The sequence below is a fragment of the Melospiza georgiana genome, chromosome 8 (genome assembly GCF_028018845.1).
Source record: "Melospiza georgiana isolate bMelGeo1 chromosome 8, bMelGeo1.pri, whole genome shotgun sequence".
Classification (NCBI taxonomy): Eukaryota; Metazoa; Chordata; class Aves; order Passeriformes; family Passerellidae; genus Melospiza; species Melospiza georgiana.
The window spans coordinates 30,035,572-30,060,733 of NC_080437.1; the positions used below are offsets into that span (position 1 = coordinate 30,035,572).

The window sequence follows — 25,162 nt, forward strand, 5'->3', positions numbered from 1 at the left end:
TATTAAAATATGTATATTAGAATTTTAAATCCTCAATTACCTAATTAGGGAGGTAATTTATTTTTGTTTCAGTTTCAGAGGTTCCAAGTGTAAGCTCTTTGTACCATTGGGCTCCATCTTGCCCAGTAGTCAGAGTGATCTATTGGCACCTCGTAGCCATCAAGGAAATTTTCAAAACAAAGCTTAAGCACTTAAATTTCCATGTTCTAATTCTGGGTTTCTGTAATAACGTGGTCCCATATTTATGTACACATTTACTCCCTCAGTGAAGCATTCCAATATTCAGGAACAGGAAGAACAAAGGAATTTTCTGTCTTCATCAGTCATCTTGCCTTCCAGAACAGAAGTCTCTTTAATCTTCTGGGCAACGGTTGTAGATGTTTAGTGTAAAAAAATATTCTTTTTGATTATTTTGTTTCCCTTTGAATAATCTCTTGTCTGTACAAACAGAATATTTGTAATGGCTCTGGTTTACACATCATTTTGCTGTGTGTAGTTACACATATTTTTCTAATCTGAAGTTACATGCTAAAATCTTTTCAAGAAGAAAAGTAGACTTTATATTATTTTCCTGCTATCAAATAAGCATTTTTCTCTTCTCATTCCATCAACAATCTCACTTCCAACCATTTTCTTTAGAGAGTTTCCCTTTCAAGCAAAGGCTATTAAACACGAACATCTTTTTAGTATTGATAAGAATAACTGTGGTGCCTTCCCTGTCCTGAATCAAAACTGTAAATAGTCAAGAAAAGGAAATTTCCTCTTTCTCAGCTCTTTTCCCTGTTAGGAATCCAAACTGCCTTTCAGCAGCTGCTGTTCTGGGTGGTGCCCACGCCTCAGCAGTGCAGCTCTGCAGGGTGTGCCAGGTACAGCATCCACAGCATCTGCTGCTTTGGCTTCTGCTGGAGCAATATTGGAATGCTGGGAGGTTTTTTTTTTCTGTTTCTTCCCCTTAACTTTTAAAGGGATGTTTAAATCATACTATTTAAATTTGAGTAGAAATTGTTTCACTTGGGAAATGTGTAATCCAAACCTTTTAGTTCAGCTTTTAAAAGCATTATTGTATGTTTTTGTAGAAAATCTAGCTTTAGCATTAGAGATCTGTTAATTTAGGGTAATTTCTTCCTGTCTCTTGTGTATTTTGTTTTCAAACCCATATCATTGACTTAGTAGTCATGTCTCAATGTAACCAAATTCTTCCTCTGATTGGGGGCTCTGATGAGTAGCCTGAATATTGCATATTGATTACTCATGGATCACTTTATGTGTGAACTCCTTATTTTTACTTTCTGATGCTGCAGAAGATCCATTATCTTTTATAAAGGGTTGAGTGCAGTTAATAGAAAAAAATGGTATATGGAATTATTGTTCATTTTATTCTCTCAAGAAAAAGGATAGTTGATGTTTGTTCAGTTAGAAAAAATGAAACTATGGATTTAGGAAGCTTATAAGACATTTTGAGAAAGTGCTTATCTACTGACCTTGTATGAGACATGTCTGCTAGAAAAATTAGATTCATATGACACTAAAAGTATAGATTTTATATAGTATAGAACTGCTTTTCCTCATCACACAACCATAAAAATTGGCTGCAAAGTAGCATCAGTTTTCTGCAATAGGAGTTTGCTAATCCTTCTTTCACCAGAACCAGATTTCATGTAGTTACAAAACAGATTTAACTGAAAGCCTGAACTTAATTTTTCACAAGGACTGCATCAGTATTCAAATAAACTTGTTCAACAATATTAAATCTATTTTATTTAATACCTTCCTCTTGCCTATTCTATTGTACTAGAAATAAAATATGTCAGGAAATTGGTGGTAGGCTTAGGAAGATAATAAATTGAGTGGCAGATACAGATATCTCAATCTGAATGTGGCACATTTTCCTGATGCCATTTACTTTTCATTTATATATGTAAGTATATATATATGTATATATAAATATATAAGGAGTATATTCCTTTACATAATTATTTCCATACATTTCCATATTCATTTCCCTGTACAAGTCAGAATTACCTCAGTGTCAGTGCAGTAGATTGTAGCAGGTCTATTTATCCAAAGGTAAAATTAAGTCTGTCCATTTGGGTTGTTCCTATGGAACACTTTGTAAGTGAAATAATAATTTGTGGAAAAGTGCTATGAGGTTTAATGGACTCATCTGGATAATGGGACAGCAAGTTCTTTGGGGACACAAAGCCAGGAGGAGGCTGAGCTATGCCAAGGGGCTGTGCTGCCATCCAGGAGGACCTGGAGGGGCTGGAGAAACAGGCTGACAGGAACCTCATGGAGTTCAGCAAAGGGAACTGCAAAATCCTGCACCTGGGGAGGAAAAGCCATGAGCCAGCAACGTGCTCTGAGAAGGGAAAGGTGACCTGGGCTGAGTTAGGCAGGGTGCTGCCAGCAGGTCAAGGGAGGTGGCCCAGGGGCAGAATTTATAATGTAGTTTGACTGTTTTCATGACAATTTTTAATTTTTTAGTGAATATTGTAGCATGAAATTCTAGCTAGGTTGCCAGATGAATTATTTTAATCGACCTTTGTAGCTTTAGCGTAAGTATAACTATGTAATTAGCAAATGCCTGCTACTGAAAGGTTTATCCTGATTTTTATCATTCTTTTATTTGTGAAAATGTGTTAACTACAGCTTCTCATAGCTTAGTTTTTACAGTTCATCTGACTTGAAGTAAAGACCAGTAAGTACAACATAGCAAAAGTAGGGAATAAAACAGATGACATTTTGGTGTATGTTTGCACGGTTCTTTAAAGTGTCCTTTCATTGTGCTTTCATTCAGTGCTGGAAGATCTCAAAAACAAAAAGATCAGAGAAGTCTGTAAGATCTCTCAGTGATAATCGCATGATAGAGAAATCTAAATTTCAAATATAAGTATCCATCACTTCTGAAGAGCAGGAGTTGCAGCCGTATCTTTGACAAGGATAAGCCCATGTCAGTATAAATTATGGAGTGTATTTCTAGCTCAGTTTATTTGCAAAGGGAGAATTATTTTCAATTCTAGAAAATTATGTTGTAGAGTTAATTGGCATGGATAGCAGATTTAATTTTATTAACACTTGCTTGTGTGGTTCTTAATATTGTTCTGTTCTGCCTTTGGGATAAAAAGCATGCCAAACCCCCCCCCCCAAACTACTGTAGCTTAAATATTAGTAACTTAAGAAACTTAAATACTTTGTATTCTTATGCAATAGTCTACTAATCAACATTTATATATCACAGCTAAAATTAAATTAAATTAGATTGAAACTAAATTACAAGGTCCTGAGTAAATTGGATTTGGTAATTTACTACTGAGTCAATCTGCAACTGATGTCATAATTTAGATTTGCCTCTTATGTGAGAATGATGCCAAGAATTATTCTTCCCTTTGCAGTTTCAATTTGTGAGCGTGAAGAATAATGATCATGCTTGAAGTACAAAACTAGTAACTGGCCAGATGTTAATAATGAATTTGTAAAGATGCCATTGCAGGTCTGTCAGCTCATCTTTTCTTGAACTTGAGAGACAAAGCTGGGACTCAGTGACTCTCAAGAATGCTAAAGTAAGAGGTGTCTTATGGTTTGTGTACATAAACCAGACAGGATCCAAGAGGAAGGATAAATGTTGCAGATGGCATATTTAGCTGTATTTATAATCACTGGGTTTTTATGCATTGAACGCTGTCTTGAGAGCTTTAAGGAATTTTGGTTTTTGGCCACTGACCTGTTTATCATTTGTCACCCTAAATTCTGACAACTGGCTTGCTTCCAGAATGTGTGGGAAATAATTTTTATGGCAGGTATTTGAGGATGAGGTCCATATCAACTTCTTTTTTCCATTTTAGTTAGCTTTCAAAATGTATATTTCATTTTTTGAGTCCTAGAAAGGGATGGTTTGACATGATTTCCTACTCTCAGACATAAATCAGGAGACTGTTTTATTACATAATAGTGTGGCTTACAAAAATGCATTCCATTTATGAAACCTCTTACATATTTAGGGAAATTTCATAATATGCCATATTACTGTGAGTTGTTCTTCCCAACTGGAACAACGGCCTTGGGCATGAAGCCACACAGTTGGGCAAAATAATGGCACCATTTTATAGCTTGATAATGGCACCATTAGCACAAGATATTATCATATCACCTTTTTATGGATACTTATACTTTAAACCAAGCTCAGTTATATGACATAAGTGCAGCATTGGAACAGACTTCAAAAAATAAAGGTGCAATTTTTCTTTCAACAAGTTAAATATTGTAACATTTATGTAGCTATTATCTTTATTCTTTATAAAACAGTGAGCTTCTCCTTTGGATGTCTAATAGAAAAATATATATAAACCCAGCAATTTTGCATCTGAAATAGGTACTCAGGTGTAAGGTGTTTCTTGACCCATCAAGTGAGACTTTTACTCCCAAACAGATGGATGAGAGCTCTGCTCTTGGCCAAATTGATGCAGTTTCTCATTCTTCCAGTCTGATGGAGCTGCTAGTGCTTTGGAGATTATACAAAGTGCAGATTAAAAAAGTTAATTTTAAGTGTTCCAGAACTGAGATTTTTAACTCCAGTCTCAGTTTGTAATTGTTGATCTGCTTACAGACTGCAGCCTCATCTTTGAATTCAGGCTTTGCTCCTCAAAGCAAATACCCAATTATGATTAAAATGTGCAAGACCCACTCTCAGAAAATCAGCTTTTTATGACAGTCCAATCCACGGCAGTAAAGATTTCTGAGAGATTTTCTGGTGTTTAGTAGATAATTTTTGCCTATGGATGAACTACAAGTACTTAGACGTAATAATATTTAGTAGGATAAAAATCTGAAACTGGGAATATGAATTATCTATGGGAAACACATTAGGTTTTGAATATTTTAAGGAGTGCATTGTGCAGTTTTATTACAATTTATTCAAGTATTTTCTTATCTGTTCGAAGTTTGGATCCCAAACATGTTAATTGTTTTTAAATACTTGATCTTGGAATTTGTCAGCAGTTTGAGTTTTAAGTAGGAAAAACATTCATGCTAAATTATGTTGAAAAAATTATGGAAAATTATTAAGATTTTCCCTCAATTTGAGAGCTTCAATTGCCTTCCACTTCCATTGAAATTCTTACATTTCATACCCAACATCTTTAAAGGGTGTTCAGATGAAATATTGGTCTAATGACTTTGCCCATGAAACAGATCAAAACCTATCAACTTTCAATAAAGAAGAGGTTGACCTGAAATTGCCCTGGAGTTCTGGTATCTTTGATTCCTATCAGGCTTTTAAATTGTGGCACAACAAATATTTGGTGACCTTGAAAAGTCACTACAACCTATGGATAGTATTTCAGTAGATAAGATGTAAAGGAAAATAAGGAGAATTTCTTCATTTCATAGGAAAAAGGCATCAGGAATGTTTATGGTAGAGACTTGATTGAATATTGGCGTTAAGATTTTTCATCAGAGTAACAAAGAAGTTAATAAATAGTAAAAAATTAATAATGTAAATACTATAGCAGACACCAGTTTGTATTTTATATAGTTCTTAGTGAAAAGGTTGGGAAAACAGATTTTTTGGTAATACATTCATTAAGCTTCAATTTCAGAACACTTAAAATCTCTCAGCTGGTTAATTTTGGAAGGATATTAAGCAGATTTGAACAATTGATTTTGGGTTTTTTAAAGACCAAGGTTGGAAATGTAGCGATTAAGAATGAATAAACTTTTTTTTTTGAAAGATCATTTAAAAACTGTAATAGCTCTGGCTTATTAAAGCTCTGGAAGATGAAATGAATGGTATTGTCCAAAGATGGAATCATTGAGTAGATAACACTTCCCAGTGCAGTCCTTCAGGCCAATAATGAAAAGGCAGAGAAGTCCTCTTCACCAACTATAAGCATTAGACTGGTGCTACTGTAATAGTGTGTTGCAGTAAATATATAGCTTATGTTACATCAAAGTATTTATCATCATTCCAGAATCAGGGCATTTATCTCAGGAACTATTGGTGTAGCAAACTTGAGTGTCTGTCAGTTGCTACTGTTTTTCTTTCCTTGTGATATAAACAGACATTTGCACGATGTATTTTATGCTTTAAAATTAAGAAAAAGCATAATAATCTCTGGTACAATACATTGAACTAGGTAGCATTTGTTATTTCAAGTAAGCATTTTTAGGCTTGCCAGCCTTGGAACAATGGAGAGGAAATTAAATCTTTCAGAAATCGTTTTTCTGTCTTTTATTCTGTTACTGACACAGAGGCCTAATAACTTGTACTAACACCCGTGAGATGGGAAATAATCATGCTTATTCTGGAATCACAGAATGTTTGGAGTTGGAAAGGACCATCTGGAGATTGTCTGACCCCTCAAAGCAGGGTCAGCTAGAGCAAGTTGTCCAGAGCTTTGTTGAATCAGGTTTTGAATATCTCCAAGGACTGAGGATCAATACCCAACCTGTCTGAGCAGCCTGCTGCAATCTTCGATCCTCCTTGCACTAAAAAATATTTCTTATGTTTAAATGGAGTTTCCTGCTTTTCAATTTGAATGGGTTTAGGTTGAAGTTTAAAAAGACAATTGGTACATAAACCACTTTTAGCTTGGTGTTTTTAAAAAATAGATTACAGAGAATGATTTATATTGAAAGAGTTTTGCAGTATAGAATACCTCATTTGTGGAAATCACTTGTAACCCTTGAATATAGTTGTGTGGTTTCCTTGTACTGTTTCCCACCAGGCTAAGTCAAGATTCAGTAAACACCATAAATCAGCATTAAGCCCTCTACAGATGCATAAAATAATTGCAAAAACCCCTTACTTGCAGCTAGAAACCAATTAAGTGTTTGTTCTCAGAAATTATAAATATACAAATCTATATTTTTTTATATGTATGTTCTTGTTTCTGTGAAAACCATGACTGTATTCTCATTTGAAAAAGGGGTGTTGGAATGGTCTGGGGAATTTCTGTAATCATTTAGGAGAAAAAAAAACCCCTTCTTTTTGACTGTAGTCATTGCATTTAGTTGAAGACATCTTTCTGCTGTATTTTTGTCCCAGAAAATGTACTGAAAATCTTTCCTGGAATACTCTGAGGATATTTCTTACAAATGACTGTTGGCAAGATAGATACCTTTAAAATCTTTATGTGAGAAGTTCACCCTGCAGGGAGTAAAGAGTATGATTTTAATTTCTTAACTTCACTGTTTCAACACCTTCCTGCACTTGGAGCCAGATAGTCTGAATTGTCTTTTAAAATATTTGTTCCTCTGTGCCCTGCATAGCTCTCCTAAAAAAGCCTGGTCAGGCTTATAGAGTGAAATAATTGGAGTTTGTCAAATATGATGATTTTGTGGGAAATTTTTTGGAGAAAAATTGTTTTAGTTTCTAAAACTTTGCAGAAACAATATTTCAGGGTTAAACCAAGTGTTCACTTTTTTTGCTTTGTTTTTAAGCAGAACCTTTTTACTTTTTTTCAAATTTCAGGAAAGTAATTCTTCCTTTAAAGGCTTATCAAAACGATTTTGTGGTTTTTTGGGCCAGCTCAGCCAATTTTTGAAAACTGGTAGCTATGGGAGAAAATAGAGACCTCAAATTTCCTAGCTCTCTGCAGAACACCCCATATTTTGTTTGAAATTTTGTCTAAAATTATTGTGAATAATTGATGCTTTTATAAGTAATTTCTTCTGTTTCCTTTGGTGATGTCTGATAACATGGGCACTTTTTTTATGTGTCTTTCCCTCAGCTGATATATGTTGGCATCATCTCTCTTGTTTTCTTATTAAAAAATCTTTTGGGCACTGTTTTTAAAATCAATCTTTGAGCCCACAGCTGTCCATGCAGGACTTACAGAGCTATGCTCTATAGCTTTTATTTTTTAGGAAACAAAGTTTTTGTTAGAGGATTTCCTCAAATTTTCCAGATTGCACTTGGAAATGTTTCCTTAGTTAAAAAACGAATAATTTTTCTGAGGCATAGAGGAAGGCTGCAAGATACCTGATCTTTACTAGACTTACTCTTCTAAATCAATTTCTTCTTATTGCCTTACTCCCCTGCCGTATAGATTCAGAACAGCAAATGAGGCATTTCAGAATTCCAAAGTAAAGGTCTGTCTAACAGAAACTGAGTTTATCTTTCTGAGTGGAAGTTTTTTGCACGTAGGATCTTTGTCCTGACTCATATACTTGTTTTTCCAGAAGATGATATTCACTATTTTGAGATCACATTCATCTATGCAGATACCCTCTCTCTTCCCACTCAAATGAAAAAAGAAATCCTGATAGTTGAACAATCACCCCCAAAAGCAGATCTTAACATTTCTGCCCTAAGCTGGTATGAAGTATTCAACATGGGAAAGGAAAAAGCACAACCCATGTCTTGACAGAGTGCAGGCTAGCATCATATTTATGTAGGGCTCTTGAAATTATTTTAAATTTTCTCTCTGAAGGCATGAAGTGCTCTAGTTGCAAAAGTGTTTATTTTCTTTGGATTTTGATTTTGTTAAAGCTGTTCAACAGACAAATTGTTATTGTGGATTTGCACAAGCCTGATTAAACAGTTAGAGCTTCTTAAATTATACTGGAAAATCCAGTTTTTAAAAAGTGAGAATAAAAAGTACACTCAGTGCTGACAACTTTAAATATTTGTTTTCTTTTCAACAATAGGGCCTGTATGAATTAAAATAAATCTGACTGAAGTTCCTTACTGCTTGTCCATGAGCTCATTCTGAGCTTTGCAGGCAGCCTCCAGATCACCGTTCTAGGTGGTACATTCATACATTTCGCTCTTATTTCTACATTTCAGTTTCAAAACTTTTGGTACATATGCTGTAGTTTCTTGGGAATGACTGTTGCCAGTTTTTATCAGTGTAGTCCAGCATGTCATTACCAAAAAGGCAGCATGGGCTTGTTTCTCGGAGAACAGTTTCAGCTGAGCAGGCCCTGCTCTTTGATTTCACAGCATTCTGAGTCCTCCTGAAACCCAGATACTCACCCACCTTTCCCAACCTAATTCCTGCAAGTTGTTAAAAAGGTTTCTGCCATTTCCATTACACATTTCTCTGCACTTTCTTACAAATACTCTTCTGACTGTGACAGCATATCCTCAGTGATATGTCAATGATCCATCATCCTGGCTCTACAGAATGTACTATGAGGGTGAGTGAAGTCTCAAGCTGACAGTTGTATCTGCTTTTTTTTTTTTTTTTTTGAAATTTCTTACAGCTTGAACTATACTAGCAGTTTCAAGTGATCAATAGAAGTTAAATGAGAGTAAAATTAACATAACAAAATTGAATCACAATTTATTCTGTTAATCCTCACAATTTATATTTTGTAAAAGTCTCAGTTCTCAATTTCTGCATTTTGATCACCTCTTCAAGAAGGAACATAGAACTAATTTTCTTGCTTATGTGTTATATAGTTTCTTTCTTGGTATGCTGCATGCCTCTTAGGTTAGCCAACCACTTCTCCTTCATTTGAAGGAATTAATATTTTCACATTAGTGTGGTCTCTTGTTCTTTCAGCAGAAAATCTGTTAGAATATTCTTGCCCCTTGTATAGATAAGTAAACATCATGCCTTACATCCAAACCCCCACACTTCTCCTCCTTGGAATAAACTTTCAATACAGAGAGCTTAATCTGTCTTGAGTTTTTTCCTCATACTTTTTTATGTTGGCTCATCTAAATTATATCGGTTATTATGTGTCCTCTCTGTTCTCATGCACATGTAAATGCCACTCCCTTGCCCTTCTTTGCATACTTTGATTTTCTTTTCTATGAGATGTGGATCTTCAGTAAAAGATTGAAGTAATAATAGAGCTGAAGACCACTTTCTCTGTAGAGTTCCATGAGATTTTGGTGTCTTCCATTGTCATCATTTCTCAATGATGATCAAAAAGATTCGCTTGGGTACACACAGTCTTGAAAATGCTTACCTGACTTCTCTTTTGGCTAGTCTTTCATGAGAGGCTGGACTAAGCATTTCCATTTCTTGTCTTAGTGTTCTGCACTGAAATTCTGTTTCTCTGAAGCAAAAAGGAAGTCAGTAGGTATTTACCACTGATAGTAATGTAATCAGCACTCACCTGTGGAGAAAGATGGAGACTTTAAAAAGTTTTATCTGTGTTCTATCACAGAGCTGTTCATAGGATGAACAAAACTCAGGTGTTAGTGCTGTGGGTAACTGCTGGAATGCAGATTCCTTCCTCTTTTCAGAAGTAATTGCATTAAATATGCTCACAGTGACTTCTACTCTCATTGTAGCAGTGCTATGTACATCAAGGAATTAGAGCCTCTGTCTTTCATGGCCTTATCAAAAGGTGAGGAGGAGAACAAGAAAATACATCAATGAATTCCTCTGCTGACTGAGACTGCTGCTTTTTTGGTTGTTTTAGACATTAGAGAGGGGAATCACCAAGCACCACGCAAAAGATCAGAAGGTGTAATTTCTACAAAGTGGTATTATATACATAAATCTTCTGAAAGACAGATACCTCTGGGATATCGTAGGCCAGAGACTCCTGTGTAATCCATTACCCATGCCGATATAAACCTTTGATTTGTGGGTTTAAACCTGAGGCTGAGTAACCTCATAAATATGCTAATCCACAGTAATCAAGAAAAGTGCCATTGCAAATACAAAATTTTTTATTTCACAGCTCCAACAGCTTTATAGCATGCTCTACATTTATAACAATAAACTTTGGGAAATTACTCTCTTCATGTTTAAGAAAATGCTTTGCCCTTTTCTTGTCATCTCACAATGGGTTTTGCATACATTATTTTGAATGGCATGATCTTTATGCAAAATTCAGGGCATGTTTTGCCTTCTCTAACCAAGTATTTGATTTCTAAAATGAACCAAACATTGCATAAGTTTTAACAATTCAGCTTTTGTAGCCTTATAAAAATTTTATTATCATTTTTATTAGGCTGGAGACCAGCCAGTTGGTTAACTGGTAGATTGTCTAGCAAAACCAACTCTACTGTAGATATAAGAAATAAAAAACTTAGAGAAATTAAAAAAAAAAATCTTATTGTTTTAGCAGCACATTTTCCATCTCTGATATATATGTTTCTACATATACGCATACACATGAATGTTAAGTGCCATGAACATCATATTGAGTTCTGCAGTCATTCAAATAGCTCAGTGTAAAGTTACTAATTTATTTAGAAAAGGTTAAAAATGTCTTGCATGTAGGACATTTTTCTGTTGATAAACTTCAGAATGAAAGGACAAGTGGAATCTGCACCTTGGGAGTTTCAGATTGAACGTCAGAAAAAATTCGTTGTATTAGCAATGGTGTGTTGAAACAAATTTTCTGGACTGGCCACGGAATGTTCTCTCTTGGAGGTTTACAAAACTTACCCTGGAAAGGGCAGTGCTGGCCTGACCTGGTGCTGGCAGTAGCCTGGCTTTGAGTGGGAAGTTGAACAGCCTCAGTTTGTGATGTTCCTGTGACTCTGGGATGATCAGAGCACATTCCGTAACAGGTGCAGCTTTCCTAATGGGAAACTCCTTAATTTATCAAGTCATAATAAGATGTCAGAAGAAGGCATACCAAGAAGGCTGAAACCTGAGGTTGAAAGGAAAATTCAATTCTAGCAAGTGACAAAAATGGCTTTTCCTTAATGTAGCTTGACAAACAAAACCATATTGTCATGCAATGCTTCTCTTTGTAGTAGAATTTAATCATTCAGCTCTGCCTGACAAATTCTCTCACCTCATTCCCTTCACTTCTGTTTCTAATTTTTCTTCCTGTCCATTTAATCTAGGCAGGCTTTTAAAAATCAGAGTTTTGAAAGATGTTGTCTAGAAATCTGCTGTTTTACACAGTTTGTAGGATAACTCAATCCTGCAAAGATTTATGTCTAAAATAACTTTTCAGTACTATAGGTCTTTGTGCCAATTACTTTCAATCTTTTTTTAAATTTAACTTTGAAACGTGTAATTTGTCTCTTGTCTATGTCTCTTAATTTTCTTCCATTCTTTCATTGACTTCAATATTCAATATTTCAATTTCTTAATAATGTCCATATGAATCATTATGAAAATGCTTTGCATGCTGAGTAAAACTGTAAGCTAAATAACAGTTCCCTCCCCCACATTATCTCCTTCACTTCCTGGAGTTTATTAATGTTGGGTTTTTCTGTGTGATATATGTTTCTTCATACGTGTACACAAGCACAGAATTGAATAAAGAAGTGGAATATGCATATTGAATTTAATAGATAAAGTGCCTATTAGGTAGGAAAAAAAGTTCAGCTGTTATAACCTTATTTAGGAGTGTCTTTCATCTTACTTGAATACAAAACTAGATTGTCTTTCAGCCTCTTATGACTCCAAATAGTGGAATAATATCCTGTAATTATTACATTTTTTGAGAAATGAAGGGGTGTATATTTTGATAATGTAATGTGTGCCAGCATAAGAGACAGGGCTGCAGCACGCAGAGATAATCTGAGGAAGCTGTTTATCAAATCTTGATGTGAAGTCTGAATTTCTTTGTTATCTTTCATTTTCTGTTTATGTTATCAGTATGAAAGTTTCATTATCACTAAATCTTATCATCTGGGAGGACTGTTTGTCAACATCAGACTGAATTCTTTACAGGCATTAACACAGCAGAAGGAAGGAGGATTCTGCAACAGCCACTTAGCTTCATATTGCTTCTCAGATCTTTTAATCCCAACAATAAATATTGCTTTTGCCTGTTTTATCATTACACTGTTTTACAGAAATACCCAGTGAGTACTTAAAAACCATGGGAGAAATTTATCTCACCTAATATTATTTATATTCTAAGTTTGACATTAGGTCTATAACCTAAACTAATCACAGAATCCCAGTGTTGTTAGTGGAGAGAAATGGCAGCTCCATAGGGCAATTCCTTCCAATTTATGAGAGTTCCACATCTATTTTAGAGTCACTCACCTATGAAGTGCCTTCCTATCTCTGCTGATGGTTGTAAGCTAGCTGACTAATTTAGATGAGGTTCACACATGGGACCAGATCAGATATACTCCACATGGGAAAATTCAGATAAATTTCAAAATTTATTGCGTTCTAGGAAGGCCGGTATATGGAATAAATGTGTGGCTTTTTTAGCCAGCAAGAGTTTAATGTTTCTCTTATTTAGACATAATTATTTAGATATAATATGTTCTCTTGGAATTTCTGTTTTCCAAGGGAAAAGAAAAGATATTTTGTGTTTTGCCTGTTAAATATTTCTATTAGGAAATGGACAATTTCCTGCCATCCATCTGTCACTTTTGCAGGCCACTCTTCATGGTTGAAGTCCAATGGGACGGAAGAGTCAGAACCATTTTTGCTCTTTCTAAAGATATCTCAGAATATAATTGTACTTATGATTTTATTTATATTTAAATGAAGAAATCAGAGTATCCTTTAATTTGTAACTGCTGGTTATTCAGTAGTCATGTATTCACTGAGTTTGAAGATATCCATAGGTACCATTCCCCACCCCAAAATTATTGTGTAATGCTTTAAAGACATTATAATGTCTTTAAAACAGTTTATACTTGGGTCTCTGCACTCATGTTTCTACAGAGTAGGTAGCTAAACTTCACTTTGTGCAATGAAATGTAAATGTAGAGTTTATGTGTTTAAATTTTCTAGCACCCTCATTCCATATTGTCACAGTGTTTGGTCTTCTACATTTTTCTTTGAAAAAAAAATTTTGTGTATACACAAAAAACCCATTTTTGTGTATACACAAAAAACCCATTTTTGTGTATACACAAAAAACCCATTTTTGTGTATACACAAAAATGTAGTGATCTAAACAATTTTCCTCAGCTGACTTTTATATTTTTTTGTCTGAAGTTGTCTCAGTAAGAAATTGTCAGTCAAAACAGTATGAAAGATGTTGGACACCAAAATGTCAGCCTTTATGTTCAGTTGGTATCCATTTCTTCTGCTTCAGTACATACCTAGCACCAGTGTGGGAGGGTATAATAGTTTTATCCAAGAAGAAATTAAATTATGGTTTTCATGATACTGAAGGAAGTAATAATTCTGCAGGGTTTAAGTCTGCATAATCAACACAGTGCAGGCAGTTTAGTTTGGGTTATGTCTGACCTTATTGCATTACGTTTCAAGGTTTAATAATTAGACCTTCTATCAGAGTTTTGCCATGTATTTATTTTAGTTTCTCTTATTTGTTCATTTTTAATTTGTTAACAGTGAAAGATGGAGAAAGTGTATTAAGGGAAATATTTGTTCATGGTTTGAGAGCCTGAGCAGATAGGAGTTTGCTTTAGTGGGTAATGTCATGAAATAGAGCACAGATTATAATTGCTTTTTATGTACATTATTTGAATGAATGGAACATTTCATGGGTTAGGTTCCTGTTTTCTGCAAATGTGCAATTTGGATTTAGTGCCTAGGTTTCCTTTTCCTTTTGCACAATTGGTAGTGTTAGAATTGTGGAGATGGCTTTTTGACACCTATATCTTTAAACTAAAACACAAAGTTCTAAGGGCAGGCTAGCTATTTCCATATGAAAGTTCTCCCTGAGTTAGACTTTTCAAGATTGTCTCATTTTTGTCGTGGAACAGATCTTGACCTATTGTTCTGTAGGACTCTATTGCTGCTGGATATGATAGTCAAGGTAAAGATGAACTGGAGCAATGGGAAAAAATGAATCTGTTCCTGCAGGCATTAACTTCTGAAGGCCGGAAAAATCTTTGTTCAGAAATTGTTCCTCTTTCAACAGACCTATTCCATCCATCATTATTCAGTGTAATGTGTATTTCCTATATTGTGTGTGTAACCAAAATATGAAAACTTAAGAAGTACCTGAAATGTTGATTGCAGTGCATCCTTGTGTCGGAGCTCTCTGGCATATCCTGCTGCTTATCCGACTTTTGAATCCTTAATTGCTATAAAGGATTTGCCAGCAGTCACAATGCCTTGTCTTCCAATTTGGCCAGTATTGTTAAAAAAGTTTTTTTGCTTGCTTTTTTAAAAAATCTGAGGTGAAACTTTCCAGGTACAATTGTGATCAGATTGCTGGGTTTGATTGCAGACTGGAGTTGTTTCCAGACTCACAGGGGGCCGTTAAGGAATTCTGACACCTCAAATGAAAATAATTGTAGTAACGTAAAATGCTCCTTCAACAAAGAGAATTTCAGGTCACAAAAGGTGAACTCTGTCAAAACTGGCATGTTTTTTTCTCCTTCTGCTAGTTCATCACCTAAAGTATGGTACTTGTAAAAAACATAATGGAAACACCAGGAGTGAATTTGAGTACTAAACAGAATTTGAAGTAAATCCAGACAGCATTTAAAATATAAAAAATTAATTTGTAAAGCATTCATTTTTATTCAAAGTGTGCTTAAACAATTGTTTATGCTTGGAATGCCCTTTATACTGGGCCAAAGAAGTGTTTTCTCAGATGTTATCTTTTAGGTAATTGATCTATGTTTAGCTGGGTTTGGCTGGCACAAGGCACAGTAACACTATTATTACCGAAATTTGCATTATAGCTTTGGTCTAAAATAAAAATAAAATAAAATAAAATAAATTTTAAAAAATGAAATTCTTCAGTATCATGAATTATCATTTCAAAAGTTCACAAGTAAGCTATGAAAGGGATTCAGAGTCATTTGGTGTAATTACTAGTCAAGATCAGATCTTAAATGCACCAGGATTTCTAAACCCAACAATTATTTGAAAAGAGTGTAAATATAATTAGATAAACACTTTGTACAATTCAAAGTAGAAGATTCTCTGTATCTTTAGTTTGATAATTATACGCTGAAAAACTGAGCAAGACAGGGACTTGTGGATATTTGTAGATATAACATAAATATTAAATAATGTTCTTAACATTAGCAAAAATTACTTACAAAAATAATTATAGCCTGTATTTCATGCAAGTGTGAATGTCTCTATGCTGTCTTAGAGATAATTCTTAAATATTCACAAAAATTACAGCAAGGAGCTGAACTAATGCATGTTCTGGTGAGGCTATAAAAATGTAGCCCAAAAGAATATTTATTACTTTGTCTTTAAAGTAATTTGCTTTGAAACTGTTTTATTATGCACTGGATTTATCTTTTATAAAAATTAAATTAACATATACATTAATTTTAATATTATACAATTAAAATATTTTAAATAAATTAATTTTAAGCTCTATGTTGTTTGTCTTCTCTAAAACCTCATTTCAGTGTTTTTATTAAAATGGAAGATGGTGTTGGTTAAAACAGTTGACTATAAACAAGACAATTTATAACAATGTGATTTCCTAATATTTTTTATATTATTTTTATTCTTCCTAGTAAGTGGATATTTCTATTAAGTTTACTTCAGTAAAAGTATTATATTCCATTGTTTGTGTTTTGATACCAGCGAGGATATGGGAATTAGTTGCTCATCTCAATTTATCATAAATGCAGGTGTGTGCAGACTAGACTGAAATTACACTTGAAAGTAATCATCCATGGAGCCATAAAGCCCTCGCCTAAAAAGAGCTGTTGAGTCTGGAAATGTTGTAATTTACTTCTGTTTTATTTGCAGATTGCCTTCTCACAGCACAATACTATCATGGATCTGGTGCAGTTCTTTGTCACCTTCTTCAGGTAAATTGCTTTTTTTGTCTTCTGACTGAAATCCTGATGACACTTTACCATCAAACCAGTATCTTTACCAGTTTCTGAATCTTGAGAAATGCCTGAAATGAGGCCTTCAAACTTTGCACCAGTGGAGGGGCAGCTGCTGGAATCTTGCATTATATAATTGTGTATTTCAAATTCAGTGGTACAGTCCTCACACCTCATGAAGATTAGCTGGGTTTGTAGCATATATTACAATGAATAGGAAAAGCCAGCTAAACTCTAATTCATATGTGCGATTTTTCTATAAACACTTTTATGGTATTATTTAAAATGATGGCTCTGCTCAATAGCTTGTTATTTTTAATAAAACACAGCATGTCACTACTAATGCTTTCATGTGTCAGAGACTGACTGTGAAAGGCAGTAGCTGATGCCTGAGATTTGGTTGTGGCAGCAATGCGAGGATGGGCTTCAACTGCAAATGAACAACTATTCTAGAATGTGAACAAAACTCCACTGAAAGGCTTCTTAAACATTCAGCTATCTTATAAAATGTCACAAACTTGAATATACACAGATTAGTTACAGTGCTTTGAAATCTTGCTGTGGAGATATTTCCCAATAACCATGAAGTGTACACAAAATGTGAACAGTGTCAGACAGGTCTGTTCATCAGACTTTCTGTATTTTTAGGCCAAAACTTTATTTCACAAGTTCACAGTATGGCTTCTCTGTTGACTTTAATCACTTTGCTCTGAGGAACAGTACCTAAAGAATCAGACTCTTAAATACTGTGAATGGTCCAAATCCTGTTTATTGCTGTTGCCAAAAAGGGCACAGAAATGAACAGAGCCTGAAGTTTTCTATACCCAGGGCATTGGCTAATGGGGAGGAGTTTAGTAGGTGATATAAAATATCCCAATTCTCCTCTTTCACCACAAACAGAGCAATCAAATGCTGATTGCCTAAAGGTCAGCCTAGTGGTGTTTTGGGTGTTTGGGGTTTTTTTGTGTGTGTGTTTTGCGGTTTTATTCTCTTTTTCTCCTGGGGAGACAGTACGTTCTATAACTTATGATGATTATGCAAATGTTTAGTTTACAAACTCATATAGAAGAAATCAAAGTCTGTCAAGTACAACAGACCAGAGGGATCCTGTCACAAATAGCAGGGGTAAACTAGGAGCAGTTTGTCGGTGCTCTGTGCCCTGGTGCAGCCTTAGGAAGGGTGAACTGAAGGCTCTCTGGTGGTGCAGCCATCTCCGTGGATACATGGAATTATCTCTCCAAGTGTGATGGTCTGTCTCATCCAGTTTGTTCTGGGTAAATGCACAGATAGGATGTCAACAGTTTGTAGACTAAAAGAATAATTTTAATAAGGGTTTGTTTGTCTCTTGTTTTGTGTGGGTTTGAGTTTGTTTGTGGGGTTTTGTTTTGTTTGCTGAATGGGAATTAGGTGTATTGTGACTGTGGCAAATCATGGTGGTAGCAATAATAATAACCCAGGCCATGTTTACTAAGATTGTTGACAGAGAAAATAATTGTGTTTAAAGACAATTTGAATGTACTTGATAACAAAACATACTTCAACATGCTTTGGTAAACCTGCCTTTGTATTTCTCCCATCCAGTATTACATTTCTATTTCGGAGGTTGTGATAAAATGCTGTTCACCCTGCCTGGCCAGAGCAGCAAATAGACCCGTTGGACAATAACTGTGATTCAACAACCAGGCAAAAGTATAGTTTAAAACTGTTCCTTTGTAGCTTTTGTGTTCCAGACTGAGAGATGAAATGAACATTTTACTGCATCAAAACAGGCATTTTTAGAACTGTCCTGTTGTATCAAGATGAACTGTTTTAAAAACATTGTTGTGTAAGGAATTTATTTAAAACTATACATAATAAAGCAGAAAATGTATGATTTTGAAGAAATTAATGCTTGATCTACCAAGATACTGATATTGTATGTTCTAGAAGAAAAACAGTCTAGGATAAGATAAAGATAAATAGAAGTTATGTTGAAAAAAATAAGCAGAATATTCTTGAAACTGTTGTGCTTCAGACTGTGATACACAGTGTTAAAAACCTCCACTTATTTAATTTCATTCTTTTTCTGCTGGAATGTTTTGTTTCAGTACTGGTTCAGTGACCTTTTCTCTAAGAATAAAAATGCAATATGAGTAGTAAGAGATTCCAAACTGTCTTATAGAGAGTGTGGCATCTGTGTTGCTGTGCTGAGTGCCTTGAAGACTTTTAGCCATCATAAAAATTGTGAAATCTGTTACTTCTTTTCTTTCCACCTTTGAAGAAGTACAGATCTCACTGGAAAATTTCACAGGCAGTGAATGTGAATGATCTTTCTTGCACTAAGAAATGCAGTATGCACAGTTAAAGAAAGTCTATTTCTGTATTACCTGTACCACTAAAACCCACAATATCCTAAAGTATGGCACTTTATTTGAAACTCTAAGGGATATAGAAATTTGCACTGTTTATAAGTCTTACATGAATATGTGGATTTAGCTAAATAGGTGCTAGGACATTTCAGACATTTCATAAGTAGCTTTATTTTACGAAAACATTCTTTAGATCACATCTAACATCCATGAATATTGATTGTTCAATAATTTTTTGGTTTTTATTATCTTTGATTTGAGTTAATCCTAATTGGAGAGCTAAGAAACACTTGATTTTTATACCTGCTTTAAATAAAATTATAGCTGTGAATTTATAGCAATACTCAAGCAATTCCCAGATAATTATTTGTATTAAGAATTTGAAGCATAAGTTCTGGTAAGAAATGTGGTTAAATCTCATAATCAAAAACCAGGCAAGCATGAAATTGGTGCAGATGACAAAGGTTAGCTGTTAATATAATCGTAATAGGAAATGATAAGCAAGTGCCAGAACTATGTTTTTAAAGCCTTTTCCAAATGCATTGTACCAGCTATTAACTCATCAGGCATGTTCTCTGAGCTCCCAGAACTATTACATCTCTTGCCTCTGGTACTTTGGGTTAAGCTGATTGACTGAATAGAATATTTTAGTCACTTTTCTAACATATCTCCATAGTGTCATAAATTACAGAATCTCCAGGTTTTATTAAGTAGAGCAGTATTAATATGGACTCTTTGAAAGTTGAAAATCCTTCTTTTGTGTATGCTTTAAGAAATTCCATGAGAAAATACAGTCATTTAGGATCAGAGGCACATTCCTTCTATTAAATCTTTCTGTGAGCAGTGTGAGGGAAAACAATATTCAAAATATACCCAGTGCTTATTGCAGAAGGAGAGGATGGGTATTTTGGTAAAGATGAGCATGAGCTACAACAGGAATTGCAGCAGATGCTGAAGAACCAGATTTATTAAGTCCACATGTAGGGCTGTGTGCTGCCTGCAGTGGGAGGGGGGAGCTGCATTTCAGCAGTGTCAGAACTCCTGGGAGCTGCAGTGCTTGAATCCACCACCCTGGGGGTGAGTTTGCAATGGGAGAATCCTGCTCTTTACCAGCATCCTTTGGTCTGTGTGCCTGCCTTTGTGTTTTGTTCTTATTAGAATGAAGGATGGAAAATTAGTGCTGGATTTTGGAGTGCTTATCTGTATGAGATCGAATATTGATCTCTGTGAGAAAGACAAAAACCAGTGTGTTGGGATCAGATCGCATCCACCACGGCTGGGATCTCAGAAAATCCAGAACTCTTATAAATACAAATTAGAATATTTTATAGTAATATGAAAATCAAGTTATCATAGCAAAACGGATTTTACTTTTGAGGCTAGAATAAAATTTGATTTTTACTTAATGATGCATTTAAAGTTTTCACCTCACTTGGAAGCACAGAGCTGTTTGACTTCCACTGGGAAAAGCACATTTGTACTGTGGTGGGCAATTTGACTTGGGTTTCCTTTCTTTAAATGTTTTGAATTGTTGAAGGTAGTTTTTTTCTTCTGCTCTTTGAATCACACAGAAACTTTGTCATCACTGTGGAGTTATTTGGTGTGTTCATATTTCCAGAGAAGGCAGCCACTTGGTTTTGGCCTGCAGGCAAAGGAGATTCCCTAGTACCACCAGATCAGTTGCTCTTCAAAACAAGGGATGAGTCACTTAATCTGTCAGTGAACAGAACTGTTTTCCATTATTTCCTTCCTGGTTTTCATCTTTCTGTTTGTCCTTTGAGTCATTTGGAAGTGTGTGTGAGTGCTCACCATATTTCAATTTCAACAGATGCTGTTCTCAAAACACAAATTAGTGGCTCACATATCTGAAGAAGGCCTATGCGCCTGTGTATAAAACAGGTATGGGCTTCTTCCTTCCTTAAGGGCAGTGCAGTTAAAGTGTGAAAGTCTCTCTTCCTTTATGTAACAAATACAGTGAGAGGTGTTCATTGTGCCTCCTGAAACTCTGGCATTTTCTGCTTTCAGGGATGTGTCTTTCTAGAGCTGCATTGGATTTTGTATCCTAAGAAGCATCGCAGATGATTCATACTGCGTTTATGTTTTGATTCCCTACGTTGTCTGATGTATTTTCTTAAATCCAGTTAGTCAGTTATTTTCTTAGTCTTCAACAGCATCAGGGCTCACAGCAATTTTTCTTCTAGAGTGCTTAATCCTTCCTGGTCACTTTTTAATGAAACTCCAGTCCACTGTACTTTAAGCAAAAGAACTAGAACAGGTTTTCATCTGTGATAAATGGACTTGAAATTTTTCTTTTGTCATTTTAATTCCAAAGAGAAGGAATTCAGTTTTCTTATGACATGTACCTGTTGCAAAGTTAACTTCAGGAGTTTGCTCCCAGATGTGAGGAATACTGTGAAGTGGGGTGAAAGCTGATGAAGGGAAACAATAACAAGAAATAAAGGAAGCAAAAGCATTAGTGTTTTCCTTCAGGCAGTGGTGTCATTGCCCATTACAGCGGGTGACAAGCAGCTTTGTCAAGCCCCGTGCCCGCCTGTCTCTGCAGGCAGGTCGGTGTGATGGGCTGGGCACTGAGTGACAGCCAAGAAATGAGAAATCTTCTCATGGCAGGGCAGAAATATTCCAGGTCCCTGTTTTCAGCTGAAATAAATCACAGCGAGAGAGAAAAGACAGTGCTAGACCACGTGCTATGCTGTGAATTTCATACATCCGAAAATATTAAATGTGATTATTCCTTTTTAGAAGAGACATCTTAAATAAAGGAATTTATTTTCTGTATTGAAATATTAATGCAAATATTCCAGTAAAATTGCTTGGTACTAAATGAAGTCTTTTGTGTGGGAGGTTTTGTGGTCTTTCTAAATTATCTGTTCAATCCAAAATAGGGATGACTATGTTTTGTCAATAAGAAGCAAAATTATGGAAATGCTACTGTGAACTCCAAAAGCTACATTAAGAACTACAGAGTAAAAACTAAACTACTTATATAATCTATTTAAATTTTTTAATCTGAATTTTTTGATCTAAATTTAATCCTCATATATGGCCCAATCATGGTCTATATCATAGTTGGTTTTCTATGTTTTCAATAATTTTTTGGTGATATTTTAGGTAAACATTCACCACTTGGAAAATTATATTTCTTTCCTAATATGTTTTCAGTCTTTAGTAGCTGAAATTCTAGTATCAGGTTGAGGTTAATCAGGGGCTTTTATTCTTTATCCAGTTCAATTGCAGAATTTTTAGTGTTCTTCTTGAATGATGCTTCTTTGGCCTGGAAATCTAAAAATCCTTGCTCTGTCCTAGGAAAATTGAATTTTAACAGGACTTTTAATAAGGAAAGTTGTGACATTTTTGCACCTACACATTTTAGCATATTTGCCTCTTTGGAAAAAGTATTGGCAAGGTTACAGATGGAAGGGAAAAGTTGTTTGGACTGTGTTAAACTTCTTCATTATATTTCAGTCTATCATGCTAAATTTGTCCAGAATTTCAGTGGAAAATACATATAAATTTTATTTATTATTTTTTCACATGCAATATCACTTATTGAGAGAAATATGGAGCATTTGACCCATGAAGGGCAAGCACATAAAATTATATGAAACATTAAAGTATTTTCCATAACTAAAGAAACATATGCTTCATGGGTGTGATATTGTTTATTCAGTGGAGGTTAATTTCATTTTACATGAGATCAAATAGTTTTGATTGTAAATCTTTTTTATTTGTTACCTCAAAGAGGTGAAAGGAAGAACCACAGAGGGTAAAAGTTCACATCTAGAGCTTTATTGTGTAATATATTTCAGAGTCCTTTTACATGGTTCACTTTAATCTGATATTGGATTGGCAGATTAAATGGGAATGTTGATCTCTCAATAGCATCTTGGTGTACACTGCATCCATTTTCCCTTTTAAGTTGAATATAAAGGCTGTTTGTGTGATTGATCATTCATTCATACTTCACTATAGCAGCTTGTGGTATATTTACCAGAAACCCCAGAGCCTTGTGGATGTATGCATGAATTATGTATGTAGGAAAATAGAAATCTAAAAAATGTATGTGTACTTCTTTTGTAGTTATTTTTTAATAATTATTTTATTGAATAAAGTTATTTAATGCTCCCCGCCATCCTCTATAACATTGTGGCACATGTACATAATGAAAAAAATGCCAATACTTTTTTCCATAATAATTTTTCTGCTAATTACAAATTCCCTGTTCAAACGTTTCTTTCTTCTTTACTTTCAAGAAGATTGTTGATGCTTCATTGCACAGCAAAGACCAATGAACCCAGGCTTTGCAAAGGCAGTTGTCAGAGATGATTTTAAACTGTTATAGGAGTTTATGCCTTGGGAGAAGAAGGATTAATTTGGTTTTCTGTATTGAATATATATTAATAAATTATTTAGCACAAAAAATAGTAGCTATTCTGACTAATAAATTAATCCATATTATATTTATATTTCATTGCTACTGCTTACTTTAAAATATAACTAATATAAAATGCAGTTGACACCACTGATACTTCAATCTCCCTTTTCCCATTATGCATTCAGAGCTTAAATTGTGAAGCTTTATTTATACCATTATTGAAGTCTTAGTTTGTCATTTTACTTCATTTTGCCCTTCTGACTGAAAATTATTTTCATGATATTTCTAATAGTAATTTTTAATGTGCTGCTCTGGAGACTTAAGCATTCTTTTGGTAGTATCATGGTTTTAACCATGACAAAGTAAAACAAATTCCATGTGGATATTCTTTTCCATTCATTCTTACCAAATATAGTGTTGAGTCTGGAAGGACCAGATTAGAAGGCTGATATATATTTCTTATTAGCTCTTAATCTGTTTTGTATAAGTTTGGTAGTTGTGAACGTGTAAGAAGAGAATTTTAAGGGAAGTTATGTGACTTTCATGAATCACTTTATGCAAGAGTTATTTCTGGGGATATATGGATTTTCAGGACTGCATCAAAAAATAACATTTTAATCATTCATCTGGATAAGAAGAATTATCCGTGTAATTAGTTTCAAATGAACTTGAAACTTGTTGCTTAACTTGTGTGAATTCCATTTGAGACACAAATAAATACAAATTTGCATTTAAATGATTTTTGGTAATACTTTGAGTTTTAAATACCATCGTAGATACTTTACCTCGTATTCAGGCATTTCTTTAACTCTGCAGTTTGGAAAGCAAGAATTCAGTGCCTGAACCCTTTGTGGCTTTTGGATTACAGGTTTCACATTTTCCTTGGGTTCCTTTAATTCAGAAAGAAGCTGTGGGGGAAAAGAATGGAATATAGATCTAGACTGATGGAAGAAGCCCTGTCATATTTAAGGCTGTGCAACAATGACATTTTATACCTGAAAAGGGAAAAATTGCAGCTCTTGGCTTATCTGTTCCAGAAACAGGAGTGTTCCAGAAAATGGAGGCAGTGCATGGAGCTGCTGGTGCTGGTGGTGTTGTCATGACAAGCAGGAATAGGAAAAGGACATTCCTGAATCACCTGGATGAGGATGCTGGCTTTGTTGGCCATGCCTTTCACTGGCTGTGCCTCTCCCTGAGCAGGAATTCAGCACTCCTGGCTGAAATGCTCCACAGCCAGGATTCATTTCCCTGACCCCACACATTGTGCTACCATGAACTGGAATTTGCATATCCTACTTCCTTACTAGCCAAGACTACTTTTCCCTTAATCCTTATACAATTTAATTTGGAATTGTAACACTTAATTCCCAGAATCATTCTAAATTGCTAATCACTGAAATAGTCCTACTTGTAATGATGTTTATAAAACTTTCTGATTCATAGCAATTTAATTAATCATTAAAAAATATGCTGCTGTCATACACATCAGACTTCTAATATTATGTTTACAATGCTTTGTGCTTCAGATAATCCTGTTGAAATCTTTGGAGCTGCTTGTCATGTGTACACCAGTTAACACAAGGATGGCTGAACCCAGCACATCATAATCATAAACACAATGTTCTTGTCAAGTACAATGAAAGAAATCAATTGCTGTGACAATAATTGCTATTTGAAGTCACGGTGTTAGAAAAATAATTGTTCAATTATTTTTATTTTAGAATTGTGCTTGCTTTATAAAATATCAATTAAAATGGGCTCTATTTGCCAATAGAAAGATAGTAAATAATGTGTTGGGAAGGCAGT

At 34.8% G+C, this 25,162-nt stretch overlaps 1 protein-coding gene across 2 annotated transcripts in view; it reads left to right on the plus strand.

The window, feature by feature from the left end:
* The window catches only part of ATRNL1 (attractin like 1), a 429,920-nt gene that overhangs the window by 195,995 nt on the left and 208,763 nt on the right, over positions 1-25,162 (plus strand). For both annotated transcript variants that reach the window (XM_058028925.1, XM_058028926.1), the window contains exon 25: positions 16,533-16,594. In XM_058028925.1, the coding sequence (XP_057884908.1) occupies positions 16,533-16,594 (62 nt within the window). The remainder of the gene's footprint in view (positions 1-16,532; positions 16,595-25,162) is intronic.